The sequence below is a fragment of the Heterocephalus glaber genome, unplaced genomic scaffold (genome assembly GCF_053883595.1).
Source record: "Heterocephalus glaber isolate CG9 unplaced genomic scaffold, H.glaber_assembly_v1.0 deba00000470, whole genome shotgun sequence".
NCBI lineage: Eukaryota > Metazoa > Chordata > Mammalia > Rodentia > Bathyergidae > Heterocephalus > Heterocephalus glaber.
The window spans coordinates 6,516,087-6,532,060 of record NW_028258145.1 but is presented as its reverse complement, the minus strand read 5'-3'; the positions used below and the strand labels follow the sequence as shown (position 1 = coordinate 6,532,060).

The 15,974-nt window shown below is 41.8% G+C and overlaps 1 protein-coding gene across 41 annotated transcripts in view; it reads right to left on the bottom strand.

Annotated features, from left to right (window-relative positions):
- Positions 1–1,104: 1,104 nt before the first annotated feature.
- The window catches only part of Map4k4 (mitogen-activated protein kinase kinase kinase kinase 4), a 163,572-nt gene continuing 148,702 nt past the window's right edge, over positions 1,105–15,974 (bottom strand). For all 41 annotated transcript variants that reach the window (XM_087203791.1, XM_087203734.1, XM_087203737.1 and 38 more), the window contains 6 exons: positions 8,817–8,951; positions 6,365–6,465; positions 4,228–4,377; positions 3,592–3,751; positions 2,847–2,986; positions 1,105–2,650 (listed from right to left, as the gene is read on the bottom strand). In XM_087203791.1, coding sequence (XP_087059917.1) covers positions 2,567–2,650; positions 2,847–2,986; positions 3,592–3,751; positions 4,228–4,377; positions 6,365–6,465; positions 8,817–8,951 — 770 coding nt within the window. In that variant the 3' untranslated portion in view covers positions 1,105–2,566. The remainder of the gene's footprint in view (positions 2,651–2,846; positions 2,987–3,591; positions 3,752–4,227; positions 4,378–6,364; positions 6,466–8,816; positions 8,952–15,974) is intronic.

The following is a 15,974-nucleotide window of genomic DNA, read 5'->3' as shown; positions in this document are numbered from 1 at the left end:
GAAGGAAGGATGGTGGAGGACAGTGTCCAGAGCTTGCCCAGGAGGGAGGCATTAGGCTGGCAATGGGGTCATCAGTCAGCTCCAACTCAGACACCAGGAGGGTGTGGCCAGGGGCCTGGCCCAGACACAGGTCAGACCTCAGCGGACTCCTTCCCATAGCCTCCACTGGGAAACTTCTCAAGTCTCCTATAGGATCTGCAAACTCCACTGATTCCTACTCCAAGCCTCCAGCCTGTGGACATGAAAGACACGATTCCACATTCTTTGTTACTTCCTTTGTACTAGCATTGGTCCTTGGGTTTCTTCAGAGGCATCTGCCCGCCTTTTGCAGCTCTCTGGGGTCAGGGTGGAGGCTGTCCCCGAGCTTCTCATCCTCCTGCTACATTCCTCACCATGGCCTTTTTCATCTTAGGAAAAGCCTAACGGCAGACAGGAGATCACAGCAGACAGTGGATTCTGACTGCAGTCCTTCAGCAGTGGGGGTCAGATGTCCCAAGTCCCTTTCACCAGGGAGATCAATTCTTTAAGTCCAGGTTAATTACAAACCAGTAGACAAGAATAGTTCTTTCTGCTTTGGCCATTAACACTGCTCCTAAGTCACACAAAGGAAAAACCACCTTATCTCCTTGTCCCTCCCAAAGAAAGTGACCTTCCTCAGCTACTTGTCCCAGTGGATATGCACACCCACCGATCCTCTGCATCTGTGAGTGCATGAATTTGTTATCAGATTTCCACAGTTCAAGAGAGTGCCTTGATGAAAGCACTGCCCAGGACGATGAGAATGCTGACTGTCAGAACAGACACTGAATGAGCAGGGAGGCCATGCTGAGGCTTGGCAACACGGGGTGGATATATTTGGAGGGGAAGAGGGAGAGCCTCTACTTTCATACTATGGAAGATTAACCACAAAAGAAGAGGAGCAGGCCTGGGAAACCCCAGGCTTCTGTCTGGGGAGCTCAGTGTAGAGCGGCTTCCCACACTGATTCCACTCAGGACACAGCGGGAGGAGGGCAAGGGGCAAAGCCAGGATGCCAAATGATGTCCTTCCTGGGACGGAGGCATACTCTCAGAGGGATGAGGTGATAGCACAAAACTGGAAGCCAGTTATTACTCAAGACATTTATTACAAATGTCACGAACATATTCATAAAGTAAAATTAGTTTAAAAAAACAGAGCAAGTGAGAAAACAGGAAAAGCCAGGGCTTCAATATTACACCTAAACATAGGCAGATGCCATTTGTATGAATAAGTAGAATTAACTACATTCTTAAAATAGTTTTAGTGCATTGCATTTTTTTTAGAAAAGGGACACACCCTCACCCCAAGAAAAGGTTCCTGCAACACTGAACAGTTTGTGTGACCATCTGAAAGGGACCACCTGTCTGCTACTGACCCCCAATCAACAATCAAGATCTCGTGTGTTGTAGACGACAGCTGTCCCCTAAACACTACCAGGAACTGGGAACAACCCAGCACTCTACTTCCTGCAGAAGAAAGCAGATGGGCTGTTCCCCCTGTGGGACAGTGCCTCTTGTGCCTGAGGACCTGTGACAGAGTAACAGTCAGACTTCAATCCCATAGTTTTGGTATTAAGATTAAATTAAACATTAATGTTTTCTTCCAAAACATAAACTAAATCACCTCTCAATGCATTAAAAACAATGAGGTAGGCAAAAAAAAAAAACGTAGGTTGAATTTTTTTTTTTCTTCTGCAAGTGCAGACTGTGGTAAAACTGCTGTTGCACTTCTAGGTTTAAACAAAAATTAAACCTTTAACTGAGGCAGTGCTAATACTGTCACACAACAAAGTTCTGGCCATTATACAAAATGCACACATTTTCTTTATCTGTTTTTCCTTTTTTTTTTCTTTTTTAGAACCACCTGCACATGAGTTAGGCAAAACTTGGTACACAGTAAAATGACTGAGTTCTCGGCCAGGACCCACCCCCCCATATGCAAAGAAACAAAATGGGAACCATAACCCACCCCACCCACAAACCCATCCACAAAAAGTTATCCTAGTAACTGTCTTTCACATTTTATAAATATTAACTTCTTAAACCTGCACCTTCGTCTTTGTCCACATATTGTCACATTACAAAAAAGAAATGTCAATTAAATACATTGTTAATGTTACTATATTAAATCTGCTCTTTGCTTCGGCAAACTGCTCCTTACATCACTGCTTTTCACCCCTTTGTGCCACTGCCAACAAAGCCGATGGCTTGTGCGTCACCGCCACCTCAGATGCCCACAGGACAGAGTCTCGCAGAGACAGGAATTCTGGAGCCACGGGAGAGGCATGCGCTCTGCTATGATGCTAGCCCAACACTTCTAGCACCTGTGGGAGATCGGAGGAGCACCAGCGGCGATGCAGCCTGGGTTTATTTTTGAGTAAGGAAAAGAAGAGAACGGGGATGAACTGCCAAGGAAGGGGGGCTAACGCACGAGGCCTGTGCACAGCTGTCCCAGTGGCACCGAGTGGCTCCAAGATCCAGTTGCAAGGAATTCCAAGTTCTCAGGATCTTGAAGACTCTGGAGTCGGTAATGCCCAATGGCGCCGCTTTACCAGCTCAGGAGAGACGTCCTGCCCAAGGTCATAAAGTAGACCTGACTGCTGCCACCAGAGCGTACGGAGGCGAAGAATACCTGCAAGGTTCGCAGGAGAGAGAGAACGAACAGTGAGTGTCCGGTCTACGCATCTACACGTACACCGGACAGGCAGTGTCTAGCAAGTTCTTTCAGCATCCATCAAAACTGAGGAAATTCATCACCGAGCTCTATGGAAAAGAAACAACTGCTGAAAGGTAGTAGCAACTCAAAAGAAGCCCCAGGGAAACTTTACCTTGTCATTGCGTTCACACAGGAATTTGAGTCTTTGCGCCCTTTTGTGCATAAACACACCGTCTAGGTGACCGGTTTCCACGGACCGGATCTCTATGGCCTTCTCACCCCAGCCCATTGTCTGATTGGACCGGATGTATGCTTTTGGGGAGAGGAGAAACAGAAAGCGTCAAAAGAGGAGCTTATCTGCATGACATCCTAAAGCCCAGCTCCTGAGGACTTGTGTCTGTGGGGCCCAGTCCTAGTGTGGGAAGCAGGCATCTGAGCTGACTGTGAATTGAGTGCTCCCTCAGGAATTCATCATACCCTCCTCAGAGGTGACCATGAGGGCCAGTCATGACAGAGGTGGGAAGTGATAAGCAGACTGACTGGCAGCCTGGAGACCTCAGGCATCAGCCCCTAATCTTGACACGATGAGGGACTGCCCAGGAGTCTCCAGCTGTGACTGCTGCTCTCAAAGCTGACCTTCCTCCACCTTCTCTAAGTCCTTAGAAACATCTGTCTGGCGTTCTCTGGATGCCTTCAGGTTTACATGAGGGACTGTGATAATACTCTAAAAAGTATACACTAATTACTTGCACTTTGTTCTGAAATAGATGACCATTTCCATGTCTACAAGCTGACCTTCCAGATCTCCAGCAACCACTCTTAAGTGGCCAGAAGAAGGTCTGAGCATGCAAACCAGCATGATGGAGACGCAGCTGAGAGAAGCCCCAATCCCCACACCACCTCCCAGGGTTACACACCAACGGAGGTCGGCATCTCTCCCCACTGCAGGACCACGTCCTTCGTGATCCTGCCGTACGTGTTCACATAGACACCCTCGTCTTCATAGCACACCAGGAGTTCCATGCCATCTGTGTTGGGCAGGATGATGATTGCGTGGGGCTTGATGCTACACTGGATCTGAAGAAGAGAAACAGAGCACAGGAATGTGTTTGCCGCTGCTTCTAGCCCAGTGAAAGCTCAGTGAGAGGGTCTGAAAATGCAGTCCCTAGCCCTGGGGACATACATGGCAAACGTGTGACATTCTGGAGCCTGTGTGGTACAGTTTACAAGTCACACATTGCAGTGAGTCCCACTTCCTGGGCCCTGGGAACACATGGCAGGTGGCCCTCTGGAGAACCATGCCTGCCCCAGGGGGCTCTGCCTCAGCAACCACCCCTATCTGTCCCAAATAAGTCAGCAGGGGCCTAAGGCTGGAGGCGGGGGATAGAGCCAGCACAGTAGAGCTGCTGAGCATGAGACACTGCTCACACACTCATCCTTCCCCAGGGGGAAGTAAGCAAGTCCTGTTCACATTAGTTCACTAAGATAGCAGAGGAGAAGGCAAAACAAAATAAAGCCAGTCAACCAGCCATTCAGTGGGGGCTCTTTCTTACGTGTGTTGGTAGATAAATGTCATACACAGATCCTGAGTCCACATCCACAGCGTGGAAGCCTGCACAGGACCCGTAGATCACTTTCAGCCGCTGGCCCTCCTCGACAGTGAGGTCCACCAGCAAGGGCTTGTGCACCAGTTCTCCAAACGACTGCAGAGAGAAGCGAGACAGACACGTGAGAGAAGCAGAACTCTCCACATCTGGGGACCCAGGCGCACTGGCAATCAATGGGAGGAAAGTGCTCTACATAGCTCTGTGTCTATTGATCGGCACCTGGCAGATGTTTCCTCTAGTAGTTGCATCTGAAATTTCTCCTGCCTCGCCTAGGAATTCCACACTATCACCTACTGTCCTGTGTCTCGATCAGAGACACACGTGAAGTACAATGAGGTTGTCTGCAGCACAGTGCTCAACCACTGAAACACAGGAATGTGAAGTGACAGGTGTCACTCACTGAGAATCTGGCCAGTGCTGCCACCCTCATCACCATGTGAGCCAGAAAGACCCCCACTTCTGGTGACAGGCTGTGGCATCCTGTCCAGCCTCAGCTTCTCACTCCTTCCAGGACGGCAATGACACTGCACCGATTTCACTGCAATCATATTTGTGCAGGCAACTAGCACAAAGCCTGGCACACAAAGGACACCAGGCCAGACTGTGGGAGACAGTCTGCTTTTATAACAATTAGCCCCTTTATCCTGCTTCAGTGAGAAGTTGAGCAATAAACAATCCAAAAATGTAAATTTCCCAAGCAATAGAAACTTAACTCCAGTAAAACACATCAGAACTATTTTAATTAGAAGAAGCACTTGACATGAAGACTTCTTAATTTTTGCCCTGCACTAAAATGGGCCTTGGGTATTCTTAAGGTTGTGTGTCTAATATTAGAAATGATGTTACTAATTTATTTCTATCTAATGTCAGAGTAGTAGCTGTTTTGACTAAGACTTTCATAAAATTGTACTTAGCACAAACTCAAATTATAGAAGAATTTTGTTGCTGTTGTTTGAGACAGGGTCTCATTACATAGTTCAGGCTAGTCTCAAACTCACTATATAACCAGGCTGGCCTCTAATGCATAGTGATCCTCCTGCCTCAGCCTCCCACAAGTGCTGGGATTATAGGCATGTGGCACCATACCGAGCTATAAAAGTATTAAAAATGTACAGAGATAATAACTGCTAATTTTCTATAGTTTTTGTTTTTAAAGAGTAACTTTATTTAAATACAGTATATGCTAAAGACCATTAAGCTTACTAAATTATTTTATCCACAACTCTTAGAAACCTAACTATACCAGATGCAGACTTATGCCCAGATACCTAGAGTTTAACAAACAGAAATAGTCCCAATTTTAAAACAAAGCACTGATTCATTTATTTTCCCAAATCTCTGTACCTGCAAATGGTAAAATCATCTCATTTCAAACATTAGTTTGTATATTGTAACTACAGATTTTATTTACATAAAAATAGGACCAAATTATACATATTTTAAACTTCCTATTTCCATTTAATGTAAATGCACATTGCTTGTATCATTAACAATCTCTGTAATCTAAAATTTAGTACTCTACCAAATAGATACCCTTCAGAACTGCCTATTTTTGAATATTTTGTTACCAAAGGCACATTTACAATATGTTTAGATCTTTATACATACCTCTTTTTAAAGGTCTTTTTATTTTTTTTAATTTAAATTTTTTTTGTGGTACTCGGCATTGAACCTGGGACCTTAGCACTAAACTACATCCCCAGTCTTGTTTTTTATTTTGAGACAGGGTTTCACTAAGTCTAGGTTTGAACTTGTGATCCTCCTGTCTCAGCCTCAGAGTACTGGGATTACAGGCATGTTCCACCATGACCTGCTGAAGGTCTGCTTAGTAGTGCAGGGTGGAAACGGTGTTTTGTCTTTCCTGCTGCCACATTAGCAAGCTGATCATCTAAGGGCTTGGAAAACTGCTGAGGTGATTATCTTCCATCAGAATGGCCTGTTGTAGGGAAAAGCTATGTGCTACATTAATGCACAGCTTTAAACGGTCAATGTTAACTGTTCAGACTCTTTAGAACTGACCCCCAACCCTCTTGCAACCTGCAAAGCTGATGCAACTCTTCAATGCACTTGCGCATGTCGTTACCTTAAAGGCCATGAATTTGTGATATGGCTTAGGTGCCCATGCATAGACTTCCACAGAACTCTTCAAAGCAATCACCAGAAACTTGATTCTTTCATATTTTACTGAAGAAGAAAAAAAACAACAAATAAATAAAGGCAAGAGACACATGGAACTTTAAATTCTTTTAGTTGTCATCTCCAAACTTTATAAATATGTCTTCTATTGATTAATCCAAACCAGGGGAAAAGAAAATGCAGAGAGACTAAGCCACACACTTCCCTTTCCAATTCTTTCATGTGTCACCCACATCTCATTTCTCTACTGGATTCAATTCTAAAACTTGGGACATCATCAATGAATACTTTCACCCGTGTTCCTAATCTTAGGTTCCAAGCAGTATTTTTATTACCAAGGTCAACGCCAGGCACCCCACCCTAAAGTCTCACAGGCTCAGTCTCATTTCACAGAGCTAATGACACAATTCATCTGTGATGAGGCTTCAAAATCCTGCTGTGGCAAGAGGCCAAGAACTCCTCTGCAGTTTCCCCCTCATCCTGCAAGGGGCACGCACAAACTAAGGAACAAAGAAGGCCATGTCACAATGCTCCTAAGCTCCGGTTCTGTCGGTGGGTTAGAGGACCTATGCCCAAGTCACGGAGCGCTCTTGGCCATTCCCTGATGTACCCTGACCGCTGAGGTCTAGGGTTCTCCCTAATGTTCTACATTAGGAGATGCAACGGTGAAAACAATCTGCCCATTTCACAGCTGTTTTGGTTCTCTCTCATTCAGGAAACTGCTAAAAACTGGTATCCCTGACCACGAGTGACTCAGGATTCTGCTTCTAGAAATACTGGCTTCTATCAGGTTACATAACATCAAGCTACTACTGGATTCTTTGTGCATGAGAGGACTTCTTAACTTGATGGCTCTCTGTTAAATTCCAGATAGCGTCACTGATCAGAGAAACTGCGGACATTAAGAGACACAGGACTAGAAGAGGCTGTCCAAACCAACACTGTTTCCTAGCATTTTCTGAAATGATGGCAATGTACTCTATCTGCATTGCTAATACGACAGCTATGAGATGTACATGGCTGTTGGGTACTTGGAATGTACTAGGGCTACTGAGGAACTGACTTTTTAAGGTTCACTTAATTTTGATTGATTTAAATATACTTTTAAATACTCCTCTGTTCTTGGTGACAACCATAAAGATAATAAATGGATGGTATTCTGCACACTAATCTCCAGAAAATACCAATGACTCAATCTGGAATGACTCATCCTGTGAGATCAGCAGGTGTGAAATGGGGGCAGACTCTTTTCACAGCTGAAAAGATGCATCTCCATGTCTCTCCCAGTGCAAAATGTTAGGGAAACTCTAGAACTCAGCTTGTCCCCTAAGGAGAAGCCTGGTATAACCTAATCCTCCAGCCTCACTGTGCCCCTGTGGGAAACCCGCTTGCACAGGATCAGGCTTATCTGAAATGCTCACTACACTTTGCCTGGGATGATTTTAGTTATACTTCAACAAGTAAAAGTATTTCCCATGAACACAACACAGACAATCCTAATCTCAAAACGATACCGAGGAAATAGTATTACATTCCAGTCATCACTGAGAATCATTCTGATACTGTGGGGGCTCCTGGAATCATTATTAACCATGGAGCTGGGGTTTGTAGATAAAGACTACATACACAAAAAAAGAGAACGTTAAGGACTATATGCATAATTACAGAGGAACTGATGATAATATGTACTTTCACAACAAACACTGGGGAAAAACCATGCAAACAGAGAGCAACATTCAATGAGTTCCTAATGTTAATTGGTACAGAGAGCCCTTTCTGGCCCATATATATCATCATTCCCATAAAACTTCTAATTCAGCTGGTCTGTTATTTCTCCTTTATTTCTAACATCAGTACCAGTATTTTACCATTTTTTCATATAAAACGAGAACTGACTGGGTCTCATTCCTGTGTGGTTTCCTTCATGGGCATCACCACATGCACACCCAGGGGAAACACTGGCCAGCTGGCCAGCCCGGGAACCAGCACACAGTATGGTGCACCCAGTCAGGAGTGACAGGTGGTGATGCTATGGGCCAAACTCCCATGAGGCCTAGAGGTGATCGCCCAGGACCCACTGTCCTATAAACAGAGACCGAGCTGGCGCTAAAGAAGGAACTGAGTCAGCTGGCATTCACTGGCAAGGTGTCCTCAAACAGGTCACTCTGAACTGAATCCTACACAGGAGATGTGGGGGTGCACTGAGAACAGAGTGAGCAGAGGGGACCAACTCTGCACAGTCTCACAGGCAACAGGGGCAGTGGGACAATGCCTGGAGGAGGTGTCAGGACCACAAGGCCTTGAAGGGGCCACACCTTTCAGAAACAGGGATATTATGACAAGCATCAAAAAACACATTGAGTTTTAAAATGAACCCTTCTGACCCACCCAGAACTCACCAACTTTATAGTGGACACATCCTTCCAAATCGCCCACAGTTGTCCACCCTTGCTTCTTCTCAACTTCTGGGTCATTGTGAAGTATTTTATTTCTTAACCAGGACAAATAATAGACACGTAACTTATCCTTTTTACCTAGCAAAACAAATATAAATATTTTACACAGGTACTTAAAAATAGGTATCATCATTAATAATAATAGAAATCAAAAGAAATTTCAGAAACGCTAACTCATGTCCCCTATGGAAATTATTTTCCATCAAAGTTTTCCTACAAACGCAATTTAAGCTATTCAGATGAACCTTTGAATCCCTACAGAATTATCAATGGTATCAGCATGATTAGAAGGAAAGGTTTTAAAAGCATAAAAAGACTTGCACTTATATGTCTGAGAATCATGTTGATGAACTAACAGCAATGCTGTGACGTTGTGAAATAGGTGTTGCCACCCTGAATCCTTGGGATCACAGTCTGTGACTTCCTATATGCTAGCGCCTGACTGTGGGACTGACCAGCTGGCAGCCCTTCTGTAGCGCCAAGACTGGAAGTGGGGATTTTTGGCTCCACTTCCAACCTCCAGGGAGTGCAGAGGGGCTGAAGCTTAAGCCCATTACTACTGGCCAAGTGATCATCAATCATGTCTATGGAATGAAGCCTTCCTGAAAGCTACAAAGACAGAGTCTGGATGAACTTGCAGACAGCAGAACAAGTGGAGGTGAGGGTAAGGCTCCACACCCTTCCCACACCAACACACTGTGCATCTCTTTAGCTGCATTCTTCAAAATGCCCTTTATGATTAAGCTATAAACACAATTCTCTGAGTTCTGTAAGCTGCTCTTGAATCCAAGCAGGGGAGTTGTGTGAAGCCCCATTTACAACCCGGTGGTCAGAACTCCCCAAGGCCTGGACTGATGTGGCGGGGAGGGACACTCAGCTGGTGTCTACCCTGCAGAATTAACTGCTTGCTCACTGCAGAGGAGAAATCGCCACACCTTTTAGTTCACACACAAAGTCTCCCATCTTGATTGTTATTGGGTGAAAGTATAGGAGAAATTAAGTTTTTTCTATATATAGTTCAAATAAACTCCTATACAACAACAAAACCAAAAGATTATAAGATATTGTCACATACGCTGCCACCTGACTCTCAAAACCATTTAGAGCAGCTGTGATCTCCCCTTGGACAGACGAATGCAAGGGTTAAAGCAGTCTGAATCTAGGGGAAAGCAAGTCACAAATTAAACAGGCGTGTCACTTGAACAGCTGACAAAGGATTCACATCTATGTAATAAACACCTATAAATCAAACAGAAAGAGAAATAACCCAACAGAAAAACTAGGAAAGCAAGGAGAATGAGTATTTTGCAAAAGAAGTTTATCTCATAGATAAATGAACAGGACCAGCAATATTGAATGCATATTAAAACTATAAATAGATATAATTCATACAACTAGGAGTGTCTAGAATTTAAAAACAAAATCAAAAGAAGGACAAGTGTAGTGCAACTGAAAACTTTATAAACTAGTGTTGAACTACCTTTAAAGTCTGGCATTATCTATTAAAGTGTATATGCACACCCTATATATGATCCAGTCAATACTTTCTATGCTAATATATATGTGTACACGCCCAGATAGATGAACAGAAATGTTCACTATAGCCCCTAACAGGAAACCACACAAATGTTTCTATCAACAGCAGAATGAGTAAAGAAATGTGGTAGAGTCACAAAGAGGAACCAGCTCTGCTACAAGCAACAGAAAACTGACATTGAGCAAAAGCAGCCACATATTCCCACCTAGAGGCTAAAGAGGAAAAGGTACGATCACATCAAGGTGTTAAGGATAAAAACTCTCAGGAAAACAGGGACAGAGGAACTGCCTCAGTGTGAGCTATGTGACACTTAAGAGCTAATATTGAAATGCTGAGAAGTGGATGCTTTCCCCTAGATCTCACAACTCCTACTAAACACTACATGGGTGCCCTGGCCAATGCACTTAAGAGAAGGAAATAAAATGTGTAAGGACTGGTAAGGATAAGTCTTTGTTTACAGAAGGTATAATTGTCTAGCAGAAAATACCAAAAAATGAGGGGGGACCCCTCTCTTGAAACTAGTAAGTGACTACAGTGAGCTTACAGGATACAAGCCTATTATACAAGAGTCAATCACTATGCTACAAACCAGCACAAAACAATTAAAATTTTAAATTTAAAACATCATTTATATTAACACAATAAAAGAAATAGGCATAAATCAAACAAAGTAGCGCTTTTCAATATAGTCAGGGAAAGCTACAAAGCTCTAATAAAAGATATCAAAGAACAACCAAAGAAATGGAGAGATATCCCAGGGTCATGGAGGGAAGATACCGCATTGTCAAGATGGCTAGTTCTTCTCAACTTCATGTGTACATTTAACCCAACCCCAATCAAAATCACAGCAAGCTATTTTGTGCATATCAATAAACTATTTACACAAAGCGGCAAAAAAACCAACATAATTAATACAAAACTGAAAAATGACAGTTCTTGAATTCAAGATTTACTACACATCTACAGTGATCAAGGCAGTGTGGTTATTAGCAAGAGAACAGACAAGCCGATCAGCGCAATAAAACAACCCAGAAACAGAGCTACACAAAGACAGAGAGCAAATCTCTGACAAAGAAGCAAAGGCGGCTCAATGAGAGATGGCATACTTTAACACATACACTGACTTTTACTCTTTTATAAAAATCAATTGAAATGGCTCACAGACCCAAATCTAAAATGTAAAGTCATCAAGCTTCAGAAAATAGGAGGAAACCTAGGTGATCTTGAATTTGGCAATGGTTTTGGATAAAGCAAAAAAAATGCACAATTCATGGAAGAAAAAAACATCATTAATTTAAGCTCAGTTTCATTAAAATTAGAACATCTGTTCCTCAAAAGACACTTAGAGGCCACCGTACCACCGCCCCGAATGCCGAGGAGCAGAGCTGCCCCCAAGCGCAGAGGAGGTGAGCCATCTGGGCCTCTGTACCACCGCCCCCAGTGGCAAGGAGATGAGCCTTGCAGGCGTCAGCAGCATGTCCCCCACCATGAAATGAGAAGACTCATAAACAAGTCTCAAAACCAGACTTCCAGATCACCTAAAGCAACCCCAAAGGGAAAGGAGATGAAATAATCTGACACTAAAGCACCTGGACTTCCTGAACTGGCAATGAAAGAGGATCTGAAAATAATGAAATTAGAAGTAATTTCTCAGATAACAGCAAAGATTGTGCCCATACTGCAAGACATGATTAATACATCTAGAGAGGACACAGACAAAAAAAATAGAGGAGCTGAGGAATATGATGGAAACATAGGAAATGAATGGAATCCATAGAACACATGCAAATAGATTTCCAGGAGATGAAAAACTCCATTGAAAGTCTACACAACACGAAGAGCTAATATGAGGACAGAATTTCAGATATAGAGGATAAGATTGCAATTAGTGACCAGGAAAAGAAAAATTGCTTTAAAACTGTAAGGGACCATGAGAAATTGATCCAGCAGCTGCTAGACAATGCAAAGAAGAATAACATAAGACTGATTGGAGTCAATGAAGAAAGAGGAGAGAGTGCAGATGACATAAAAAAACTCTTCACAGAAGTGATGGCAGAAAACTTCCCAAGCAGGAGAAAAGAACTTGACATACAGATAAGTGAGGCATATAGGACTCCAACTAGCCTTGATTAAAAAAAAAAAAATCTACACATAGGCATATAATTGTTAAGATTCCAGAAACACAACAGAAGAACAAAATTCTAACAAGCACTTAGAGAAGAGAAACAAATCATAAACAAAGGAAACCCCATCAGAATCACAGCAGACTTCTCAATGCAAACCCTCAAGGCAAGAAGAGCTTGGAGTGATGTATTTCAAGCCCTAAAGGAAAACAGCCTCCAACTCAGATTGATGTACCCTGCAAAACTATCTTTCAAAATTGATGGAGAAATAAGATACTTTCATGACAAAGAGCACTTTAGGAACTTTATAAAACCAAACCAGCACTCCAAAAAATTTTAGACAATGTCCTAGGAAAACACAATGAGGATCACAACCCCAGGAAGCTCATTGGACATGACAAGAAATTAAACGCAAAAAAAAGGCATGAAAATGATAAGTCAATACATATCAGTTATAACCATCAATGTTAATGGACTCAATTCAGCAATCAAAAGAAACAGACTGGCAGAATGGGTCAAGAAGCAAGATCCAACAATATGCTGCATACAAGAAACACACTTAATTCAAAAAGAAACTCACACATTGAAAGTTAAAGGTTGGAAAACAATACTCCATGTGACACGAACCTGAAAAAACACTGATTAAGAGAAACAAAGAAGGACACCACATCCTTGTAAAGGGAACAATCCAAGAGGAAGAGATGGCAATCATAAACTTTATATATGCACCAAACACTAGTGTGCCCAACTATATAAAACAAAAACTAACGGACATGAAAAATCAAATAAGCACTAATACAATAGTAATGGGGGACCTCAATACCCCACTGTCACAAATAGATCAACTAGACAAAAAATAAGCAACAAAATACTAGAACTCAATCAAACTCTTGAACAAATGAACTTAACAAATGTTTACCAAGTGTTCCACCCCACAAAATCAGAATACATTCTCTTTAGCTACACACGGGTCTTTCTCCAAAACAGACCACATACTCGCTCACAGAACATGTTTAAGTAAGTGCAAATGAATTAAAGTTGTTCCCTGTATATTATTAGACAATAGTGCGATGAAATTGGAGATCAACAGCAAAAGAAACTGCAAGAATTCCATAAACACATGGAAACTGAATAACATACTTATGAATAACCAATGGGTCACATAGGAAATTAAAGAAGAAATCAGTTCCTTCAATTAAATGACAATGACAATACAATATATCAGAATTGATGCGACATAATGAAAGAAGTCTTACGAGGGAAATTCATAACAGTGAATAATCATATTAGGAAAACAGAGCAAGCCGAATTAAACAACCTGATGCTAAACCACAAGCTTCTAGAAAAAGAAGAGCAAAACAAACCCAAAGCTCATACAAGGGAGGAAATTATAAAGATCAGAGCAGAAATCAATGCAATAGAAACTAAGAGAATGATACAAAAAAAAAAAAAAAAAATGAATGAAGCCAAGAGTTGGTTCTTCGAAAGAATAAACAAAATTGACAAATCCTTAGCCAACCTTATCTGAAAAAGGAATGAAAAGGCCCAAATCCATGCAATTAGGAATGAAAAGGGTAAAATTACAACGGACCCGGTAGAAATCCAGAGGATCATCAGTACCTACTTCGAGAACCCACACGCCAATAAGATGGAAAATACAAAAGAAATGGATAGATTCCTAGACACATATGAAATACAAAAGTTGAATGAAAAAGACCTAAATATTCTAAATGACCCTATATCAATCAATGAAATTGAAAACATAATTAAAAACTAACCAACCAAGAAAAGGCCGGGTACTGATGGCTTCACTGCTGAATTCTACAAGACATTTAGAGGAACTACTGCCACTACTGTTTATAAACTTTTCAACAAAATTGAAAGGGAAGCAATACTCCCGAAATCATTCCTAGAAGCAAACATCACCTTGATCCCCAAAGCAGAGAAAGACCCAACTGAAAAAGAGAACTATAGGCCAATCTCACTAATGAACATAGATGCAAAAATCCTTAAGAAGATACTGGCAAACGGAATGCAGAAGATCATCAAGATCATACACCCTGACCAAGTGGGATTCATCCTAAGGATGCAGGGATGGTTCAACATATGCAAATTAATCAATGTAATACACTATATCAATAGAGCCAAGGACAAAAACCATATGATCATCTCAATAGATGCAGAAAAAGAACTTGACAAACTTCAACATGCATTTATGATAACCCAACAAAAAAATGGAACAGATGGTCTCTACCTCAATCTGATCAAAGCTATCTATGAAAAACCAACAGCCAATATCATACTAAATGCTCAAAACCAGAAATCCTTCACACTAAAATCAGGAACAAGACAAGGATGTCCACTATCATCACTCTTGTTCAATATAGTTTTGGGAACATTAGCCACGGCAATTAGACAAGAGAAAGAAATAAAAGGAATAAGGTAGGAAATGAAGAAGTCAAATTGTCATTATTTGCAGATGACCTGATACTCTATTTAGACGTTCCGAAGAACTCCACCAAAAGTCTTCTAGACTAAATAAACAAATTCAGTCAAGTAGCTGGTTACAAGGTCAATACACAAAAATCAATAGCTTTCCTCTACATGAACAACGGAGTCACTGAGAGAAAATCAGGGCAAACAATTCCTTTCACAATAGCATCCAAAAAATTGAAATACCTAGGAATCAATCTAACAAAAGAAATCAAAGACCTCTTCTCTGAAAACTATGGCACTCTGAAAAGAGAGACTGAAGATGGTATCAGAAAATGGAAAGACATCCCCTGCGCTTGGGTAGGAAGGATCAATATAGTGAAAATGGCCATACTTCCAAAACTGCTATATAGATTCAATGCAATCCCAATTGAAATCCCAGTAGCATACTTCACAGTCCTTGAGAAATCAATCCAAAAATTCATTTGGAACAAGAGACCTAGAATTGCGACAGAGACACAGCAGGAAGTATCACAAACCCCAACTTGAAACTATACTACAAAGCTACTGTGATAAAAACAACATGGTACTGGCAAAGAAACAGACCTGAGGATCAGTGGAACAGATTAGAAGACGCAGAAACAACTCCAGACACACTCAGCCACTTCATCTTCAACAAAGGAGCCAAACACTGTCACCGGAGGAAAGATAGCCTCTTTAATAAATGGTGCTGGAAAAATTGGATTTCAACTTGCCAAAGATTAAAAGTAGACCTGTATCTCTCACCATGCAACAGACTAAAATCAAAATGGATTAAAGATATAAATATTAAAATAGAAACGCTGAACTGGCTGGAACAGAGGTTAGGTAGAACTCTTGAAGACACTGGTGTAGGAAAAGATTTTATGAACAAAACCTCAGTTGCCTGTGAACTAGCACAAACAATCAACAAGTGAGATCTTTTCTTATTAAAAAGTTTCTGCACAGCAAGAGAAACGACCAATAGTG